Source organism: Carcharhinus amblyrhynchos, chromosome 32 (assembly GCF_965287045.1).
Source record: "Carcharhinus amblyrhynchos chromosome 32, sCarAmb.v2.hapA, whole genome shotgun sequence".
In the NCBI taxonomy this organism is placed as follows: domain Eukaryota; kingdom Metazoa; phylum Chordata; class Chondrichthyes; order Carcharhiniformes; family Carcharhinidae; genus Carcharhinus; species Carcharhinus amblyrhynchos.
Window position 1 is genome coordinate 11,102,497 of NC_137355.1, and position 23,445 is coordinate 11,125,941.

Genomic DNA, 23,445 nt, shown 5'->3' on the forward strand with positions numbered 1-23,445 from the left:
GGGGAAACATATTGACCATCTAGCTGATCGATGCCCCTCATTATTTTCTTTTTGATCCCATTTGCCCCTAGCTGCCTCTTGAATACATTTTATGGGTGGAATTCTCTGGCTGCGCTCACCCCAAAAACTGGCTAATCCTGCCTGAGATCAACAGACCTTTTTTGCGAGGTCCAATTCCTGTGGTGGGATGGGAGAATCCCCCACCTCCGTTTATCATTTTCTTTGAATTTATAAACAAGGAGAAGTGAATGGCTGGCAATAGAGCATCCAACTGAATAATAATAATGGCACCTCTTTGCTTTCCGATTGGTGTTAGAGAGTGGGCCCCACCAGGATGGCTGTGTTGGCCAACCAGTGGTTGGGGTATAGGGGGTGAAACCTTCAGGGATCCCCACAATCGCAGGTGACAATCCTCTGATCTTGGTGGAGGCAGTTTTTCTCTGTTATACTATGGGAAGGAAATTTGTGTACATCAAGTTACGTAAGACTTGAAGGGGTAACGATGCAATCCTTAGGTGGAAAATCTCAGTAGGCCTGATAACACCTGCGGAGAGGAAATGGAGCCAACACTTTGAGGCTGGATTATGGACAGCACGGTGACACAATGGTTACAGTGCCAGGGACCTGGGTTCAATTCTGGCCTTGGGTCACTGTCTGAGATGTTTGCACATTCTCCCCATATCTGTGTGGGTTTCCTCCAGGTGCTTCCTCCCACCATCCAAAGAGGGATGGATTAGGTTGATTGGCCATGCTGAATTGCCCCTTAGTGTCCTGGCATTAGGGCAAATATGTGGGGTTATGGGGATAGGATCTGGCTGGAATTGTCAGTGCAGACTTGATGGGCTGAATGGCCTCTCCCCACTGTAGGGATTCTGATTAGTCTTCAGCCAAGACTCCAAATTGGGTCTTTCTCTCCACAGGTGCTGAGGTTTTCCAGCATTTTGTTTCTTTTCATTGAAACCATTAACCTGGTGTTGTGGTTAAAAATCAGGCATAGTCCAACAGGTTTATTTGGAATCACGAGCTTTTGGAGCACTGCTCCTTCACCAGATGAGTGGAGAAATAGGTTTCACAGAAACACCACAGCATATATAGACAGACACAAGTGCAAGAAAACAACGTAATCTTGCAATGGTACCTTTGTCTACATATGCCATGTTGTGAAACCTATTTCTCCACTCACCTGATGAAGGAGCAGTGCTCCAAAAGCTTGTGATTCCAAATAAACCTGGTGTTGAGAGACTACTTCTGCCCAGTCCAGTGTTGGCATCTCCACTTATTTCGAAACAACATCTAAAAAACCAACAGGGTATTTTCAGAGGGTGGTGTGTCTGGAACAAGTTGCCAGTAGAGGTGGGTACAATTTGTTAGCATTTAGACAGTTACATGGGTACAGAGGGACAAATTGGGACTAGCTTAGTGGTTTACAAAAGGGTGGCATGGACAAGTTGGGCCTGTTTCCATGCTGAGGGGCAGGTATTTTGTCGCCTGGACACGGCTTTCGCTGGAGTTACAGTCAGAGATTTGCGACGCTAACAACTTTTTCCCCCCTTCTCGAGGGTGTCTGGCTCAGACCTTGTTAAACCCTGTTCTCCATGTTTCAGATGACCTTGCGGGAACCGCACTGATCCCTGCATCTCCAGAGGCCTGGGCTCCTTACCCACTGTACACAACAGAACTGACCCCTGCCATTCCACATGCTGCGTTCACCTACCCCGCTGCTGCTGCAGCTGCTGCACTTCACGCTCAGGTAACTAATGGTAGTTGCGGCAGCAACAGATCACTCCCAGCACCTCTCTGCACAGGTCCTGACTCTCTCTTCCTTTGAATCTGATTTATTCTCCCCCCCGCCCCTTTTTGTTTTTTGTCGTGCTCACGAAGAACCCTTTCATTTTGAACCTGATCGGCCACTGTTTTCTTACTAATACACAGGCCCTGTCCGACTGATCTGCCGCATTTCCCCTCCCCCCCCCTTTACTGCATTAAGACAAGAGATTTTTTTTTTGCATGGATCACCCTACTTTCATTTTGGATCTAGGGGGGCAGTAACCGGTGCTGTAACTAGTCTAGAATGAACTAGACACGCCTTATTTTCAGGGCTCAATGGCTTGTGGTTGTGCAGGGTAACTCCAAGCAAGAATGGATTATTAGACACATTCAGTAAGTAAAACAAAATCTAGATTTTTTTTTCCTTTCCATGTTGGATGCATTGTTGTTTAATAACCTTTCTTTTTTCCCCTGGTGGTGTGTGTGGAACTTTGCATTGCTTCAAATGGGATTTTCTCTGCTGTTTCTTCAATTGTTTGTTTGACTTGTTGTTATTATTGTCACAGGTACAAATGTGGGGAGGCAGTGGCAAATTGGTGGTGTCACTGGACTTGCAATCCCGAGCCCCAGGGTCTGAGGGCGTGGGTTCGAATCCCACCGCAGCAGATGGTGTTTCATTTAATACAAACTCGCCATCTACCATTGAAAGCGCCATGAGATGACGACACAAACGTGGTTTAAGGGTGGCCCAGTGGTTAGCACTGCTGCCTCCCTCGGCCGTGGTCCTGGGTTCAATTCCCAGCTTGGGTCATGGTGTGGAGTTTGCGTGTTCTCCCTGTGTCTGCATGGGTTTCCTCCCACACTCCAAAGATGTGCAGATTAGGTGGATTGGCTTTGCTAAATTGACCCTAGTGTCAGAGGGATTGGGGTAAATGCAGGAGGTGATGGGATTAGAGCTTGGGTGGTATTGTGGTTGGTACAGACTTGATGGGCTGAATGGCTTCCTTCTGCACTGCAGTGATTTTAAGATTATATGAAATGAGGTAATGCATTTTGGAAGGTCTAATAGAGACAGGAAATGTACAGCACATGGCAGAACCCTTAATTGATAGGCAGCAGGATCTGGGTGTACAGATAAACTGGCCACTAAGTGGCAACACAGCTGGAGAAGGTAGTCAAGAACAAAGAACAGCACAAGAAACGCTGCCCGTTTTAACACTGAGTGCCTTATTCAAGTCCTTCTTCTGCCTACAACTTTTGTCAGCATCTAGTGGACTCCACGATTAAAGGGGTGCAAATTTAGGGAATTATGTGCACCAGATTAAGGGAGATCCAATCTGGGGACAATTTATCGACATCAGTCAGCCTAAAAGCATGTTTTTTGGGGTGTGGGAGGAAACTGGAGCACCCGGAGAGAAAACACAAAGCACAAGGAGAATGTGCAAACTCAAACATTGACCCAAGCCGGAGATCCGACCCAGGTCCCTGTAACTGCATGACAAACAGTGATAGTCACTGAGCTGTCGTGTTGCCCGTCAGTTGGTCCAGTTTAAGCGTACACTAACAGCCACGTCAAGAAGGCATGCTTGCCTTCATCAGCTGGGGCATTGAGTTTAAAAATTGGCAAGTCATGTTACAACCTTGGTTAGGCTGCTTTTGGAATAGTGTTCAAATTTTGGTCACTGCACTACCAGAAGGATGTGGAGGCTTTGGAGAGAGTACAGAAAAGATTTACCAGGCTGCTGCCTGGTATGGAGGGTATCTGCTATGAGCAGAGGTTGGAGAAACTTGGCTTGTTCTCACTGGAATGATGGAGGTTGAGGGGCAGCCTGATAGAAGCCTACAAGATTGAGGGGCATGGACAGAGTGGATAGTCAGAAGAATAACCAAGAACCAGGTCCACAAGTTTGAAGGGTATAATCTTATCTGGTAATGTCCTTGTCAATGCAATATCCAGGACACTGCTTCACTCCATCTGCATGCCATTGCTGCCTCTGCCTCCTCCCCTTGCCTCTGCTTCTCCTCACGGACCCTCAGTTGGTACACACTTGAAGATATCTTTTCATCTAAAATGAACTCCACAATCTGGCTGCATTCGAAGCTCCCACAACTTCCCCATGATTTGAGCCACTGACTTTGGAGTCTAGTTTTGAATGTGGTGGCCATATTTCCAAGGTTAGTTTGTGGCTCTAGCTGGTCCTGTTTACCCTATGTTTTCAAAGAAAAAACAAACAATTCCCCACTTTTTGCTAACGTGCATTGTAAGCAAGTAGGAGGAATTGAACAGAGGACATCTTGGTTATATCTCCACCTGATTTTGTTCCATTTAATCTCCGGTATTTTTACTAAGTTTTGTTATGATGTTGAGCAATGCGGTTTGATTTTTTATTGTCACATGTATTAGAATAAGGCCATGCCAATCATGATCCCCTAAAGAACTATGATTACATATCCACTAATTCTCTTCACTGAGCTCCTGGATTGTCTAAAACCTGAAATATCTTTACCCTCGGGAGCTGCTAGTGGAATAATCTTTGGGGTTCCTTTCTCCCGTCTGACCTGTCTCTGTTTTCTCTTATAGAAGATGTGTGGGTTAGGCGCATTGGCCATGCTAAATTGCCTCTTAGTATCCTGGGATGAGCAGGATAGAGGGATTAGTGGGGTAAAAATGTGGGATTGTTGGTGCAGACTCAATGGGCCAAATGGCCGCTGTAGGGATTCTACAAAGACCCAGCCAGATCTGAGTGAGTTTCTGCGATGACCTTAGCACTGGTTTTGTTGAGTGGTGATCTGGTTGACTAGTGCTTACTGAAATCTGTATCCTGCTAATCAGAGACCCAAAGTATTCATGCTGTTCCTTGGAATACTGGAGTTGCTGTGGTCACTTACTGGTTTTGACTTGGGGTTGTTGAATTACTTTTGAATTTGAGAGTTGGGCACTGCCTCCTACCCCAGTTTAAGTAACCAAAATTCAAATCCAGCCCTAAAGGGACTGGAATTCTAAGTCCAGCTTTGAGCAATGCAGATGGGTTGTTGGGAGAGCTGTACATCAAAGCTGAGTGAAAAAGGATGAACATTTCTAAATGGGGCAGATTGCGATACTACTTGACATATCCCACCCTATATCAAGTGACTGGAAATGTCCTCTGGACTCATTTGAAGTTTCATGATAGATGGGGCAGCACAGTGGTTAGCACTGCTGCTCCAGGGTCCTGGGTTCGATTCCTGGTTCGGGTCACCGTCCGTGTGGAGTTTGCGCATTCTCCTAGTGTCTGTGTTTCCTCCGGGCGCTCTGGTTTCCTCCCACAGTCCAAAGATGTGTGGGTTAGGTGGATTGACCATGCCCTTTAGTGTCCTGAGATGCGTAGGTTAGAGGGATTAGCAGGTAAAATATGTAGGGATATGGGGGTAGGTTCTGAGTGGGATTGTGGTCGGTGCAGACTCGATGGGCCAAAGTGCCTCTTTCTGCACTATAGGGTTCTGTGATTTATGACAGATCTGTACTTCATGTTGAACACCCCAGTTGGTGGGAGCAGTGAAGGTATCAAGGGCACAGTGTACTCTGGGTGGGGAATGTCAGTGTCCATCACCAAGACTGGATTGGTAGCACCTCCACCTGACTGAGCTGGCTGTTATCCTGCTCCTGTGGCAGGTGGTGAGGGAACCAAGAGGGAAAAACCCTCCTCCAAGTGGGACAGTGGTTAGTGCCTTGTAGTAAAAATCTCAACACCAGGTTAAAGCCTAACAGTCCACAACAGGGTTTGACCTACGTGTGCTGAACAATAGCTAGCTGCCTATATTTATCTGGTTGCCTTCCCTCACCCCTGAAAGAGATGTGGGTTAGTTGGATTGGCCATGCTGAAATTGCACCTTGGAGCCAGGGGTCTAGCAGGGTAAATATGTGGGGTTACTGGGATGGAGCTTGAGTGGGATAGTTGTCAGTGCAGACTCAATGGGCTAAATGAATCCCTACAGTGTGCAGGAGACCAGTGTTCCTGTTGGATGTTTGCATATTGCAGTCACATACTAACCTCCTAGATCCTACCAATCCCATCTCATCCAGCCAGCACCCATCTGGGAGACTTCCACCCACACAGTGGTGGTGGTCAGCTCCTAGAGTAGGTCTCCAGTAATGACCACACCCCCCCCCCCCCCCCCCCCAACCTCCTGCAAAACCCAAGATATGACCCCCAAGCAATGGGGAATGCTCCATTCAATCAGATGGGGTGAGAAATTCTCCTCCCCTGGGTCAGTTCCCTTGATGGTCAAGCCCCAACCAGCAGTGTCTAACCCTGGGTGACTTCCCACACATGGTAAAGGGGAGGCAGTGGTGTAGGGATATTGTCACTGCGCTAGTAATCGAGGGACAGTAGCACAGTGGTTAACACTGCTACCTCACAGCGCCAGAGGCCTGGGTTCAATTCCCAACTTGGGTCCCTGGAGTTTGCACATCCTCTGTGTGGGTTTCCTCCCATACTCCCAAGATGTGCAAATTGGGTGGATTGGCCCTTGGTGTCAGGGGGGTTAGCAGGATAGATAAAGTTATGGGGAGGGGTATGGTGGGACTGGTGCAGGCTCGATGGGCCAAATGGCAGCCACCTGCACTGTAGGAATTCTGATCCTGGTTCATATCCCACCATGGCAGAGAGTGACACTTGAATTCTATAAATTAGTCGAAATGACCATGAAATATTGTCAATCCTCGTTTTTAAAATAAATCTGATTCACTTATATCCCTTTAGGGAAGGAAATCTGCTGCCCTTACCTGGCCTGGCCTACATGTAACTCCGAGTCACAGCAATGCGGTTGGCCCTCTGAAATGGAGGGTGTTTGGGGATGGGTTGTCACTGCTCTCCCAGCCAGTGGGGGTGCCCACTTCCCATGAAACACACGTCACTGTTCATTCACATTGACTGTCACCATGCAGTGATGATGGCACTTCTAGAAATCAGTTTAGCCAAAATGCAGTGAGACCTCGGGCTGCATCATTGTAACTATATATCCCCATAGAAGTACCTTAGTGAGCCGATTGCCAAGCTGCGTACAGTCATGCCTTGTGGCTATTGCCACACTGACCCATGGACACATCTCCATCACTTGTCTCCATATAGGGAAACAAGTCAGCTAGCGATTTTCATTTACTGTCACGCGTATACAGTGAAAAGTGGTGTTTCTTGTATGCTATACAGACAAAGCATACTGTTCATAGAGAAGAAAAGGAGTGCAGAATTGTAGGCCAGCAGTGGTTAGCAGAGCTGCCTCAGTGCCAGAGAACCAGGTTCAATTCCTGGCTTGGGTCACTGTGTGGAGTTTGCGTGTTCTCCCTGTGTCTGTGTGGGTTTCCTCTGGGTGCTCCAGTTTCCTTCCAGAGTCCAAAAGGTTTGGTGGACTGGCCATGCTAGGGTGTAGAGAAAGATCACCTTGGTAGGTCCATTCAAAAGTCTGATAGCAGGGAAGAAGCTATTTCCACGTTGATACGTGACCTCAGACATTTGTATCTTTTTCCTGACAAGAAGGTGGAAGAGAGAATGTCCGGGGTGCGTGGGGTCCTTGATTATGCTGGCTGCTTTTCCGAGGCAGCAGGAAGTGTAGACAGAGTCAATGGATGGGAGGCTGGTTTGCGTGATGAATTGGGCTACATTCACGACCCTTTGTAGTTCCTTGTGATCTTGGGCAGAGCAGAAGCCCAGACCAAGCTGTGGTACCAAGAATGCTTTCTATGGTGCATCTGTAAAAGTTGGTGAGAATCGCAGCTGACATGCCAAATTTCCTTTAGTCCCCTGAGAACGTAGAGGCGTTGGTGGGTTTTTGAATCTATAGTGTCAGTATGGCAAGGCCAATTTCACTCATCCCAGTCAAATGCTGGAGCTGTCCAGAACTGGCCTTCCATCTCCCCGAACAAGCTGCTAGTCACTCACTCCCGTGTGACAGGGAGATTGGAAAAGAAATCTGATCTATAATGGCAATGCTGCTGACAGGGCAAAACACAGTAATTCCAATCCCCTTCAGAGCTGGAGAAAAAGTTTAGGGGCTTGAAATGTGGCCAAGTGGTGGGATAAGATCACAACAGTATTCCTGAAAAGGCCCCCTACTCGTATCTGCTTAATTTGGTTCTACAAAAGAATCCAAGCTCAAACCCATTCCCAAAAGATGTGGTGTGGGGTAAATCATTTGCTCCAAAATCTGGAAGAGATGCTGCGTTGGAAGCCAGCTATTGTGTGCCTCAGTATCTTAGCAGCACTTGAGGAGAGACCGTCCCCTGCTTACTAGTTTCCAGTAATGTAGAGAAACCCGGAGACCAGCATAACGTTCCTGGACCTTGGAGCTGCCTAATGATGGTGTGGCTTGCCAGCCTGCTCATTCTGTCCAGAATGCTTCCTACCTGTGTCAGGGCAGTTGTTGAAACACGTGCTCTGCGACAGATTTGGAGCCCCGTCTTGGACCCAGGGGTAAAGTGCATGGAGAAGAATGGCCATTGGTCTGCCACAGGGCTCGGCGCTCCCCTAATCCTGTCAAACATCTATACAAATGACCTGTTGACAACCGTGACCCACAAGATGTGGTTAGCACTGCCTCACAGCTCCAGGGACCTGGGTTCGATTCCCAGCTTGGGTCGCTGTCTGTGCAGATTCCACACAGACGGTCTCCCGTTTCTGCGTGGGTTTCCTCCCGGGTACTCCGAACTTCCTCCCACAGTCCAAAAGATGTGTTGGCTAGGTGGATTGGCCATGCTAAATTCTGTGTACCCGAACAGGCGCCAGGGTGTGGCAACTAGGGGATTTTCACAGTAACTTCATTGCAGTGTAAATGTAAGCCTACTTGTGACATTACAGATTTCAGCAGAGATTTTTGTTTTATTTATTAATGTTACGAGATCGCAGCGCTCTTGCGGTACAGAGGGATCAGGGTGTTCTAGTGCGTGAATCACAAAAGGCTAATATACAAGTGAAGCAAGTAATTGGGAAAGTTAATGGCATGTTATGCATTTGTGATCAGAATTGAATATAAATGTAGGGACATTATGCTTCAGTCATACAGAGCATGGTGAGATCACATCTGGAATATTGTGTACAGCACTCGCCCCAAGCAAATGTGTAAATGTGCTGAATACCAGCAATGAGCAGATTGCATTATGAGGAAAGATTGGGTTTGTATCCACTAGAGTTTTTAGAAAAGTAAGAAGTGACTTCATTGAAACTTTTAAGATCCTGAGGGGCAGTGACAGGGTGGATATGGAGAGGATGTCATCTCTGGTCAGAGATCTAGAGTAGAAAGTCTCTCAACACCAGGTTAAAGTCCAGGTTTATTTGGTAGCAAACACCATTAGCCTTCGGGGCACTGCTCATTCGTTTGAGTGGGGAGTTCTGATCACAAACAGGGCATATAAAGACACACACAGATTACATAATACTAAAGTGCTATCTGGTTCTAGATCTCCACATCATAGAGATCTAGAACCAGGGGTCACTGATTTTAAAAATAAAGCATTCTTTTTAAGACAGGATAATTAGGTAAATTTTTCTGCAAGTGATGAACCTCTTTCTTCCTCCAAAAGGAAGTGGGAGCAGAGTCTTTGAATAGTTTTAGAGCTGGATAGATTCTTGATTAACAAGGTAAAAGGTTATTGATTAAGCTTTAAAGTTTTTAGTGTCACAAGTAGGCTTACATTAACACTACAATGAAGTTACTGTGAAAATCCCTAGTTGTCACACTCTGGCACCTGTTTGGGTACACTGAGGGAGAATTTAGCACGGTCAGTGCACCCTAACCACGTCTCCTGGACTGCGGGAGGAAACCAGAGGAAATACATGAAGAACATGCAGACAGCAACCCAAGTCAGGAATTGAACCTGATTGATTCCCTGGTGCTGAGGCAGCTAACCTCTACCGCTACACAGCTTTAAGTTTGACCAATTTGTAAATCCAATCACCAACTGCAGATTGTGCTTTCTTTGTGTGTTTGTCAAACTGTCACTGTGGCACCCTTGAGGGTGAAAGAGACACAGGAATGGAGGGTTACGGTTACAATCAGATCAACCATGGTCTTTCTGAATGACGGAGCAAACTCGAGGGGCCAATTGGCCTACTTGTTTGTCACCCAAGCTCCTCCTGTGCCAGATCCTTATCAAAGATGTTGAATTGATGCAGCACATGGAATACACTGAACATGGTTTGAGCTGGCTTTGGCACGAGATACCATCTCCAGAGCCAGTATCAAAAAGTACTGCATGTCTACGTGATAACCAGATTCTGTCCCCAAGCCAGCATTGGGAGCCACTATAGATAGGTCTCGTGATCTTCTGGAAACATTTGAGAACAGCCAAGGTCAAACTAGAGACCACCTACTAACCAAATTTGCTGGATCTATATAGGACATTGCTGCAATAACTCTCTGGAACGCCACACAGTGACCAGAGCCAGGAATTGAACACCTGAGTTAAAACTCCGAGCTGCCAGTGCTGTGCCTATCTCCCAGGTGCTCCAATACTTTTTAAAGTGTGTGGCATCCCTGCAGGAATCCTGGAGTGGTGCCTGGAACGCCCCTGGCAGTGAGTAGAAGTGGATACAATAGTGACTTTTAAGGGGCAGCTTGACAAATACACGAATAGGATGGGGATGGAGGGATATGATCCATGGAAGGATGGGGGGGGTGCGGCTTTAGTTCAAACAGGAAGCATGGCAGGTGTGGACTTGGAGGGCCGAAGGGCCTGTTCCTGTGCTGTAATTTTCTTTGCTCTAAAGTCAGGGGAAAGACTGGACGTGCCTCTAACTAGTTTATGGTGCTAGCTTGTGGATGGGAAGTGTTGAGGCCAACTTTCTGGTGAGTGGGTGGCCAGGGGTTGTGGTTTTGGGGGGTAGAGAGGATGTGGGGGGGGGGGGGTGGGGGGGGGTGTGTGTTGGGTGGCCAGGTGTATTGGAAGGGTGGGGGGAGGAAGAGGTATATTTTGGGTGTTGGGGCATGATTTGAGGGAGGAGGGGTAAGTCCTCTTGCCCCTCAGTTACAACCTGTAACAGTTGCACAGCAACTATCCGGGCTGGGGTCGGAGCCTGGAATGCCCCAGACAGCAGGGGAATTGCTACCCGGAGGTTTTCGAAACTTCTAGAAGTCAACTTTTTGGGCAATTTCCACCTCTGTCTTGAGGGCAGGGGTCCGGTGTCCAATGCGCACATTCTGCGCACCCCCCCCCCCCCCCCCCCCCCCCCTCAATCCCAAGATTAGGTCCATATGGCTCCAGGTGTGTTCTGTTCAAAACGCTAAGGAAACAACTTCAACACACACACACACTCCCATTTTTGGCTAAGAACTTACTCTGCACTGTCAGGCTGGATAGATTCCTGATGAATTCTGGAGCAGAAACTTACAGATAAGGTCCTGTAATTTGATACAACTCAAGTGAATGAACAGCTTTCTGAGTTGGAGTGAGTGTTCCTGGCAAGGCATTTAAAATGTGCAAGAAACTCCCAATATTGTCCAGCTCCATTTTTTACTCTGGGCTAGCCGGACACTGGAGTTACCCCGGGAGATGAGGTCAAAGTTTAACTTTTCCTAATGGTGGTTGTACCCTGCCTGAAAATTGTCCAGAACCACAGATGGGCTGTTGAGTTTTCACAGAATCCCTAGAATACACGAGGCCATTTGGTTCATCAATTCTGTACTGACCCCACACCCTATCCCATAGCCCCACATATTTTACCCTGCTAATCCCCCCTGACAATTTAGCATGGCCAATCAACCTAACCCCCACATCTTTGGACTGAGAGAAAACCCATGCAGACATGGGAAGAACATGCAGATGCCACACAGTGACCCAGGGCGGGAATTGAACCCAGGTCCCTGGCTCCGTGAGGCAGCAGTGCTAACCACTGTGCCACCATAAGAGGGTATATTGACTGAAGAGTCCAACCAATCCAGAACCCACAGATATTCAGTTCAAGCCTCTGCAGCCCATCTTGAGTGGCACAGTGGTTGGCACTCCTGCCTCAGCACCAGGGACCTGGGTTTAATCCTGGTTCAAGTGCCCATGAAAACTTCTCACAGGCAAATCTTTTCCCTATGTTTGTGTGTTTTTCCTCCAACAGTCCAAAGATGTGCTGGTTAGGTGCATTGACCATGTCCCTCAGTGTCAGGGTGACTAACAGGGTAAATACATGGAGTTGCAGGCACAGGGCCTGGGTGGGATTGTTATCAGTGCAGGCTCGATGGGCTGAATGGCCCCTCTCTGCTCTGTGGGCATCCTGATTCTAAATCTTCTAAGTGTGTTTGTACAGTGAATGAGGATGAAATTTCTAGGACTCAAACCCATTGAAAACTAATTTTTGTGCGGTAACTTTTTACAAAACTTTTTAATACAACTCTGAATCCCATTTGGTTCAGGGACCAAAGTTCACTCTTACGTGACACTTAAGCTTCTCAAAAATGAAGGCGTGGACTAACAAAAGTTGGTTACCATAGTAATTAAAATTGCCAAGATTAAAAGCAAAGCTTTCAAGACTTTAGGCATCATAAGTTCAGAGCTGGAAGCTGCCATTTCATTAGTTTGAAACCGTACTGTGAGCTGATAAGCTTGTGTTTTCATAGCTTTCACAGCTCCTGGCAAAAGTGAGATGCATTTTTTTTCCCTGACTCCCTCTCTCTTGGCAAAATATTTTCAGGAACAGAAAATTTAGGGTTGTTTGTATGCACACAATTTCCAAATGTGAGATACACAAGCATATGGGGATCCTTGGCTACCTTTTAAAAAGGCAGAGCGTGCAAAAGTGTTTAAGATTGTAGAATCCCTATGCTGCTGGTGTTGGACGGGGGGTGGGCACAGTAAGAAGTCTCTCAACACCCAGGTTAAAGTTCAACAGGTTTATTTGGAATCGCAAGCTGCTCCTTCATCAGATCGGGGAGGGAGAGGGTCACCAAAACACGGCAAAGACACAATCGCAAAATCAAAGCGGAGAGGATCTCCAAGAAGATCGTGCACATCGATACACCAAGTTTCTACAAAGTATCTTGCCATTGTCTTTCTGTATATGCCATGTTTGTGACCTAACCTCCACTCACATGGCTACGAAGGGTCAGTTGCGAGGGGACAAGTGAAAAGTGGGACATTTTAGGGGGATTTGAGGAAAGTTTGTGGTTCCAGATAAACCAGTTGGATTTTAACCTGGTGTTGAGACCTCTTACTACAGGATTCCCTACAGTGCAGAAGGAGGCCTTTTGGCCCATCCAGTCTGCACCAATAACAATCCCACCTAGAATATAGCCCCACGTGTTTACACTGATCCCCCTGACACTAAGGGGCAACTTAATATGGGCAATCCATCTATCTCGCACATCTTTGGATTGGGGGAGGAAACCCACACAGATGCAAACTCCACACAGTGACCTGTGGCCAGAATTGAGCCCAGGTCCTTAGCACTGAGAGGCAGCAGTGCTAACCACTGCCGCCCAAGACCCTTGGAAGAGATTGAAAAGAAGGAACTGTTGTGAAGGGGCAAATGCAAAATATGACCTGGTCAAAAGTGGTAATGGCTTGTTGCCCTGTAACAATACTGAAGACTTGTGCTCCAGAGGTGGATGTGCCCCTTGCCAAGCTGTTCCACTACAGTCACGACACTGGCATCTACCCAGCAATGTGGAAAATTGCCCAGGTACGCCCTGTACACAAACAGGACCACATCCAACCCAGCTAATTACTGCTCCATCGGTCTACTCTACATCACCAGTAAAGTGATGGAAGGGGTCATCAAGTGACACTGCTCAGTAACCTGCTCAGTGATGCCCAGTTTGGGTTTTTCTGGGATGACTCAGCTCCTGACTTTGTAACATTCGTTCAAACATGGACAAAAGAGCTGAGTGGCAGCATTCCAAAGGATGAAGGTGACAACCCTCAACATCAAGTATTTGACAAGTGTGGCTTTAAGGAGCCCTAGGGAGTCAGATGCTTACTGTACCAATGTTCACTGATTAATATTGGCCCATCTGAGACTCATGATGGTGAACTGGTCTGTCTAAATGTCACGGGTCTTGGTGCAATCATAGAATCCCTACAGTGCAGAAGGAGGCCATTTGGCCCATCTGCACCAACAGCAATCCCACCCAGGCCCTATTCCCATTTCACAGAATACTGCAATGCGGAAGAGGCCCTTCGGCCCATTGTATCTGCACCGACACAAAGTCCTCACCTACCCAGCACTTGGCCCATTGAGCCTGGATGTTCTGGCATGCCAAGTGTTCATCCAGGTTCTTTTTTAAAGGATATGAGGCATCCTGCCGCCTCCACCCTCCCAGTCAGCTCAGACTGTCACACCCTCCTGAGTAAAGTTTGTTTATTCTCCTCAATTCCCCCTAACTTGTCCCCTTGTAACTGATCCTTCTCTAGCCATAACTTCACTTATCCTGTCTGCTAGTGCCCCTGACGGGCAATTTAGCATGGCCAATAGACCTAACCCACACCTTTGGCTGTGCCAACCACTGCACCATGCTGCTCTATATTAATATTCTTCATGGGATGTTTGTTGTTGGCTTGGCCAGCTTTATTGCCCTTGCACTCCTCCTTATGGCCAATATACTCTTCCTAAAGTGTGGTGCTCCCAAGAATTGAATTCCATTCCATCCATGTTAAGGGTTCAAATCCCACCATGGCAGGTGGCATTTGAACTCAAAAAAAATCTGGAACTAGAATCTATGATGACTGTGAAACCATTGTTGGAAAAGCCCTTCTGGTTCACTAATGCCCTTTAGGGAAGGAAATCTGCCATCTTACCTGATCTGGCCTACTCCAGAGCCACAGCAATGTGGTTGACTCTCAACTGCCCTTGGGTAACGAGGGATGGGCAATAAATGCTGCCCAGCCAGCGACGCCCATGTCCCATGAATGAATAAGGCAATTTTTTCAAACTTCTCTTCAGCTTTTGACTTACTAAAATTAATCCTAAATCCTTCATCGTACATGTTCAGTGAGGCGACCACCGTTTTAATTTGCTGCTTTATTTTATCTGGTTGCCAGGGTCTTAAGTCTATCGTGTGTGCAGTTCTCATTAGAGAAAGAATCTAATTGGACTAGAGGTTAGAGGATGTTGGCAGGACTGGAAAATTTCCAGTGATGTCAAAAGGCTGAGGGAGATTTGATTGAGATGTACAAAGTTGTGGGGATGGAAGGGAGGCAAAATAGTAGGCATGGGAAGGGCCTATTTAGCTTGGCAGTGACGAGGTTAATATTGGAATAGTTTAGGTTAGAGGGCCGTTAGATTGGTTCCACTGGTTAGTGCAACATCGAGGGCCGAAGGGCCTACACTGTGCTGTAATGTTCTAAAGTTGGATGGGGAGGGAGGTGGTGGTGGGATATAGATTCAATGATAGATGAGGAAAGCTTTCCACTGAGTGGTGGGGGCCTGGAACTCTACCCGAAAGGGTTGTAGAGGCAGCAGTCCCTCACTCATTTAGAAAATGTAGGACTCTCGCACAGTAACCGGTTGGGCTATGGACCAAATACTGGAAAGTGGGGTTAGACTGGTTTTTCTACTGGCATAGATGTGATGGGCTGAATGGCCCCTTTGTGTTGTAAATATAGAAAGCAGCAGTTGGCCCTTTGAGCCTGCTCCACCATTCATTTATTATGATGGCTGATCATTGATTTTTTTTTTCACCTTTCCACCATATCCCTTTAGCCCCAAGAGCAATAACTAATTCCTCAATCTCAATGTTTTGGCCTCACTACATTCCATGGTCATGAATTCCACACATTCACCACCCTCTGGGTGAAGACATTTTTCCTCAGTTCTAAAAGTTCCCCTTATCCTCAAACTTATGACCCTGTACTTCTGGACTCCCCCACCATCGAGAACATCCTTCCTGAATCTACCCTGTCTAACCCTGTTAGAATTTTATAAAGTTTCTATGAGATCCTCTCTTACTCTTAACTGCAGTGAATACAATCCTGACCAACTTAGTCTCTCCGGTTCTATTAGTGAACAGCTTTGAAAAGCATTAACTCATGGCCACAATATAGCACTTGGTTCAAGTGCATCCACTCCAGTGTCTCAAGTTGGTTCATTCCACCATTCACATGAGTACAATATATCGCACTCCATGTAAAGTCTAGAAGAAAGAGGCTTGAATTTTGTAGGGTTCTCATTCCCTCTTCTGAAGAGCTAGTCACTTGTTGTAGGGACTAGTTGCTAAATTGCTCAAGCAAGCACTCCAACAATGCAATCATATTTATTTTTTTTCATTCTTGTGTCGCAAGAGAGGCCAGATTGAAGTGCCCTTGAACTGCTTTCTTGGACTGCTCCGATCCACGTTTTATAGATTTAGTGTCACAAGTAGGGTTCCTGTGAAAATCTCCTAGTTGCCACACTGGGCACACTGAGGGAGAATTTAGCACCTGCCCAGCACGTCTTTTGGACTGTGGAAGGAATCCGGAGGAAACCCCCGCACACGTGAGAATGTAAAGACTCCATAGAGGCAGTGACCCAAACTGGGAATTGGAATTGAACCTGGGTCCCTGCTGCCATGAGGCAGCAGTGCTAACACTGTGCCACCCATGAGCTGTAGGGATGCCCACAGTGCTGTGAGGGTGGGGCACTTTAGGATTTGGACCCAGCAACAGAGAAGGTTTGAGTTTATATTTCCATGTCAGGGTGTTGAGTAACTTGGAGAAACTGGAAGTGGTGGTGATCCCATGTTTGCTGCCTTTGTCCTTCTAGGCAATAGGTTTGGCCAGTTGTTGACAGAGCCTTGGTAAGTTGCTACAGTGCATCTTATGGGGGAATCTCAGATTTATAAAATTCTAACAGGACCAAACAGGGAAGATGTAGGGAGGATGTTACCAATGGTGGGGGAATCTGGAACCAGGGGTCTCAGTCTGAGGGTTTGGGGTAGACCATTTAGAATGGAGGTGAGGAGACATTTCTTCACCCAAAGAGTGGTGAGCCTGTGGAATTCATTACCACAGGAAGTAGTTGATACCAAAACATTGAATGTATTCAAGAGGCAGCTGGATATAGCACTTGGTGAATGGGATCAAAGGTTATGGGCAGAAAGCAGGATTAGGCTATTGAGTTGGACGATCAGCCATGATTGTGATGAATGGTGGAGCAGGTGGCCATTTGGCCCATCTTCTATCTTGTAAATGGTACACACTGTAACCACTGTATCAATGATGAAGGGGTTGAATGCTTGAAGTGGAGATGGTGCTGATTAAACAGGCTTATTTGTCTGGATGGTGCTTGAGCACTAGAACCGCAGGCAAGTCTTCTGCAGTTGGTGTATTAACTATAATGTGGAGATGTTGGTGTTGGACTGGAATAGGCACAGTAAGAAGCCTCAACCCCAGGTTAAAGTCCAACAGGTCTATTTAGTAGCACTAGCTTTCAGAGCACTGCCCCTTCATCAGGTGAGTGGGAGTTCTGTTCACAAACAGGGCATATAAAGACACAAACTCAACTACAAGATAATGGTTGGAATGCAATTCTTTATAGGTAATCAAGTCTTAAAAGTGCAGACAATGTGAGTGGAGAGAGGGTTAAGCACAGGTTAAAGAGATATGGATTGTCTCCAGTCAGGACAGTTAGAGATTTTTGCAAGCCCAGGCAAGTTCTGGCAGTTACAAATAGTGTAATAGGAACTCACGATCCCAGTTGAGGTCATCCTCATATGCAGAACTTGGCTATCAGTTTCTGCTCAGCGATTCTGCATTGTTGTGAAGGTCTCCTTGGAGAACGCTCACCCAAAAATCAGAGGCTGGACTTAACCTGGTGTTAAATACATTCGAGGCTGAGTGAGATTCTTGATTTACGTATGATGCAGGGTGGGGGAGAGGGAGGGAAGGGAAGTTGAGGTCAAATCCGATATCTGGCTGAGGGGGCCAAATTGCCTATTCCTTATCCCAGACTTGTGCTGCGTTGACAGTGAGCAGGGTTTGAGGGAGTCAGGAATGGAGCTAGTCATTGTCGTTTGTCATACCTGTCATTAACCAGTGGTCAGCACCAGCCTGAAGTAGTCCTGGTCTTGCTGCACAATAAGGGGGACAGTTTCCGCAGGGGTAAATGGTATTGAACACAGGAATCAACAGGTAACATCCTCATTAGAGAGAATCACCAAACTTAAAATTGGGGCAAATCTCTCCACCACAGACTTTTAAAGTAGAATCATCATGGCATCTTTTATGACCACCTAAGTGGGGGGGGGAGCTGTAACATATCTTTTTTAAAAAAAAAACCACACCTGAGTGTCACACTCCCTCAGCACTGCATGCTTGGTTTCATCGGTCAGAACATTGAATACAGGAGTTGGGATGTTTTGTTGCAATTGTATAAGACAATGGTAAGGCCACGCTTAAAATACCATGTGCAATTCTGGTCACCCTATTGTAGAAAGGATATTTCTAAACTAGGAAGAGTGCAGAAAAGATTTACTAGGATGCTACTGGGACTTGATGGATTGAGTTATAAGGAGAGGCTGGATAGACTGGGACTCTTTCTCTGGAGTGTGGGAGGCTGAGGGGTGATCTTCGAGGTCTATGAAATAATGAGGGACATGGGCAAGGTAGATAGTCATATCTTTTCCCAAAAGTAAGGGAGTCTAAAACTAGAGGGCACAGGTTAAAGGTGAGAGGGCACAGATACAAGAGTCCAGAGGGGCAGTTTTTTCAGAGGGTGGTGAGTGTCTGGAACAAGCTGCTAGAGGTGGTGGTAGAGGCAGGTACAATTTTTTTTCTTCTAAAAAGCGTGTAGAAAGTTGCATGGCTATTGAGGGACCTGGCTCAAATGTGGGCAATTGAGATTAGAACCATAGAAAATTACAGCTCAGAAACAGGTCTTTTGGCCCCCTTAAGGGCTTTCTAAAAAGGGCAGCATGGACAAGTTGGGCCGAAGGGCCTGTTTCCATGCTGTAAACCTCTGACTCCATGCCTTTGGAGTGCCAGCTCTCACTGCCCCTTCCCTGAGGGAGAGCTTGTAGTCTCGGTGAGCGTGCTTCCAATCCAGTCACAGCTGAAACCACTGGACAGCCTCCTTATTACTTGGCCAGGGATGAAGCGAATATCTTATTCCATTCAGAGCCCAGTTGGAAGCTTGTAGGTGCAAAGCCAGATGAGTTGAGAATCCAAGGAATGCAACATCTGATTTTTGTACTGTTAGCAACCTAACCTTCAACTGCAAATCTCCGCCAGTGCAATGTAGGCATTCCTCCTTGTGATATTATCATGGGTCAAACTATGCAGTTCATGTATTCCCTTAACCTTTTGAGTCACCCTTCTCTGACTTGTTTTGCTGTGGTGTACTTCTACGTATTTAGACATGCAAGATTTTATTTGTTGCATGTACTGGGATTTGGTGAAGTGTTTTGTTGGACAAAGCATACTGTTCATAGAGTATAAGGGGGGTAAGGAAAGAGTGCAGAATGTAGTGTTGCAATTACAGATGGGGTGTAGAGAGAGATCAGCTTTAAATACCAGCTGGATTCTCCTGCCCCTGTCTGCCACTACCAGTGTAGTGGGCAGGTTGCGGACAACGTGAAGGCCTATTGATAATTGGGTAGGAATCTCCAGCTTTTTGACCAGCTTGGCTGGAGAATTCTGCCCAGTAGGCCCATTCAAAAGCCTGACAGCAGGGAAGAAGCTGTTCTTGACCTCAGACTTTTGTATCTATTTCCCAATGGAAGAGGGAATGTCGGGGTGCCTGGAGTCCTTGACTACGCCAACTGTTTTTCCAAGGCAGTAGGAAGTGTAGACAGTCAAATGGTGGGAGGCTGGTTTGAGTAGATTGGGCTAATTAATGACTTTTTGTAGTTCCTTGTGGTCTTGGGCAGAGCAGGAGCCCATACCAAGCTGTGATACAACCAGAAAAGATGCTTTCTATGGTGCATCTGTAAACATTAGTGAGATCTGTAGTGGACATGTTGAATTTCTTTAGCCTTCTAAGAAAGCAGAGGCATTGATGGGCTTTCCTACCTATAGCATCAGTGCAGAGGGACCAGGACAGATTGGTGATCTGGACACCTAACAGCTTGTAACTTTCAACTATCATCCCCATTGGTATAAATAGGGGGATGCTCTCCACTTCCTGAGGTCAATCTCCTCCATTTTACTGACATTGAGGGAGAGTTTATTGTCATTGAACAATAATATTGGAGGTGCATCGTAGGCCATAGATGAGTAGGCCTTTAGCCCCTCAAGGTTGTAGCACCCAAGATTGTTGTTGACTTGACTCCACACTCTATCTCTCAGTACCTTCAGTTAACACAGCAGAATCTTTGCAGCCTAAGGTTTATACTTTAACAGTTGACTTGATATCAACCACCCTTTTGCAGACATGAGTTCCAACCTCCGACCAGCCTTTTTGTGAAGTTTCGTCTCTCTGGACCTCTGAAAGGCCCTGCTGCAAATGTTTGGGCTATACCCCCTAGTCGTAGACTCTGTAGTGAAGTTTTTTACATTCCAATTACTGGTTTAGTTCCATTTTTGAAACAGCACTCAACTTGCATTCCTGGGAATACAATTCTGTAATCTGAGTAGTCTTTGCTTTTGGACATTGTTCTGGTAAATCTACATAATTCTCCCTTCCAACTCCCAATACCTCCTTCCTGAAAATATGGACTGGACATGATGGGTGCTTGCCCTGAAACCAGGAAATCCCACCAGAGGTCACTGGACCTTTTCCCATGGTCTGCCCCTTGCCCACTCCGATTCCCGTGGCAGGCAGAATGGGAACACTTGCCCCAGGGGACAAAAATGAGTGGATTAATCAGAAGCAGAAGACAGGAACACCAATAACAAGCTGTTTTACCATACCTTTAAGAAGCGGCAAGGCATTTCTTAGCACTGCTGTGTCTCAGCGCCAGGGACCCAGGTTCAATTTTGCCCTCAAGTCGCTGTCTGGAGTTTGCACATTCTCCCTGTGTCTGGGTTTCCTTCCACAGTTCAAAGATGTTAGGTTGATTGGCCATGCTGAATTAACCCTACTGTCAGGGGGATTAGCAGGGTAAATGAGGGGTTGTGGGAATAGAGCCTGGCTGGGACTGTGATCAGCGCAAACTTGATGGGCTGAATGGCCTCCTTCACTCTCTGGATTCTACAATTTCCAGACGTGGTCAAAGCAAACCCGATATGGAGGCTGCTATTTCGTTGGCTTTTTTGTTGTCTACTTTACCTATTCATATCTCAATCTGGGTCTTTGTAGATTTTTGCCATATTCTGATCCAAACCCTTTTTTTTGAAGAACGTAACACTCAATGTTGTGCTAAGCTATGTCCAAATCCAAGATCAAGCGATCCCACTCCCTATAATTCTGGTGTGCTCTGTGAACCTATCCAATAACCGCTTGAAAGTTCCTGAAGTGTCCAGCTCCATTCTACTTGGAATGACATCTGCTTTCCACAGTTGTACCTGCTGACTTAATATCTCCAATTTGTTTTTTTGCCTACACTGCTGACAAAACCCCAAGGGTAGGGGTATCCATCCACACTCTTCCCAAAATGGGAAGATCCCACCTGAGGTCCTTGGGAATCAGAGCAGGTGAGGGGCAGACCATGGTGGGCGGAATTGGGAAATTTCTCTCCTATATCTTTGACAAATTTGCAAGTCTTTTTGTTGATGCCCAATTGAGAATATTCTCCTGGGTGGTTTTTTTTTTAAAGATGTGGTTTGGTGCTTCCTATGATTAGGTTAAATCTGGTGTGGTTCCCTCTTGTTTCTCTCCAAAGCCCCATAATACTGTGCTTCATTGTGTCTCTGACTTAACTATTTTCCCTTGCTATCCCTTTCCAACCATCCAAAAAAGGCGACCTATTGCCCCTGTACTATATTCATCCATTCAGTGGAATGGTTAGATGCTTTTGAGAATTTTCAGATGTAGGAAGCCACATATACTTGACTGTTCAACTTGATTTTATTATTGGGATACAGTGAAAAATATTGTTTCTTGCACACTATACAGACAAAGCATATACACAAACTTGAGATGCCTGTGCATTTACAGGGATGGAAATGAAGGAAATCATACAGCACAGTGAAGCCATTTGGCCCATTTTAAGCTGAGTTACTGGAACCATAAAATCCCTACAGTGCCAAGTGAGGCCATTCAGCTCATCGAGTCTGCAACGACCACAATCCACCCCAGGCCCTATTCCCGTAACCCCACATCTACCCTGTTAATCCCCCGACTCGAGTCAATTTAGCATGGCCAATCCACCTAACTCCCACATCTTTGGATTGTGGGAGGAAACTGGAGCACCCAGAGGAAACCCACACAGTACGGGGAGAATGTGCAGACTCCACACACAGTGGCTTGAATTGAACCTGGGTCCCTGGCGTTGAGGCAGCAGTGCTAACCACTGTGCCATCCCAAACTAGTTAATCCCATTCTCTCATTGTTGGGTGTTGACTGGGATTCTCTGGACTCTTATACACCCTGCTGCCAGTGAGGATGGAGAATTTGGCACTCAGCCAAATCTCCATTCACTGCAGCAGGACTGGAGAATCACAAGCAAGGTTGGAAAATTCTGGCTGTCTTCCCAAAGACCAATCCAATTGGAGAGGTGATGGCCGAGTGGGATTATCGCTAGGCTATTAACCCAGAAACTTGGCTAATGTTCTGGGGACCCGGGTTCAAATCCCACCACGACAGATGGTGAAATTTGAATCCAATAAAATCTGGAATTAAGGATCTATTGATGGCCACGAAACCATTGTCGGAAAAACCCATCTGGTTCACTAATGACCTTTAGGGAAGGAAATCTGCCGTCCTTACCCAGTCTGGCCTACATGTGACTCCAGAGAGACAGCAATGTGGATGACTCTCAACTGCCGTTCACACACACACACACACACACACACACACACACACACACACACACACACACACACACACACACTGCCAAGGGATGGGCAATAAATGCTGGCCAACCAGTAAGCCCATGTCCCACGAATGAATAAAAACGTCCAATCTAATTTTGGAAAGTGCCCATTCCATCTGTTTCTGACATCCTTTTTTTTTACTCTGTGCAATGAATTCTGGATTCGAACTCCATAAATTTTCCCTTCTCCCCTTTTAATTTGCACCTTGGACTGGATAGTACAGTTAACTTGGGGCAGCGCAGTGGTTAGCACTGCTGCCTCACTGTGCCAAGGACCCAGGTTCAAATCCTGGCTTGGGTCACTGTGCAGAGTTTGCACATTCTCGCTGTGTCTGTGTGGGTTTCCTCTGGGTGCTCTGGTTCCCCCTCCCATCATCTGGAAGATGGGTGGGTTAGATGGATTGGCTGTGCTAAATTGCCCCTTAGGGGACTAACAGGGAGGGTTACGGGGTTAGAACCTAGGTAGGATTGTAGTTGGTGCAGACTCAATGGGCAGAACAGCCTCCACTATAGGGATTCAATGAACTTGAACTGGGATTGCCCAATGTGGAATATCTCTTCGTTCTAGGACAGTAGTGATCCAGTCCTATGCAATCCCACACTAAATATGAATCCAAATTATCCAGTAAAAATTTGCCAGTTGCCCAAACTTGATGCATTCTTTATTTTACAGCGCTGCCACTTTATGATCCAAATGTAGGTAACATCTGCACGCATTTGGAGGCATTTGATTTGAATTAAAATCATAAACCTGCCCAAGATCAGCTTTTATGCTCATTGGAGCCTCCACTTCTCCAATTCTTACACCTTTCCCAGCACTAAACTGGAGATTTG

The 23,445-nt window shown here is 46.5% G+C and overlaps 1 protein-coding gene across 1 annotated transcript in view; it reads left to right on the forward strand.

The window, feature by feature from the left end:
• The window catches only part of LOC145360718 (RNA-binding protein with multiple splicing 2), a 120,297-nt gene that overhangs the window by 84,644 nt on the left and 12,208 nt on the right, over positions 1 to 23,445 (forward strand). Inside the window, exon 6 of the mRNA XM_080216095.1 lies at positions 1,605 to 1,750. Coding sequence (XP_080072221.1) covers positions 1,605 to 1,750 — 146 coding nt within the window. The remainder of the gene's footprint in view (positions 1 to 1,604; positions 1,751 to 23,445) is intronic.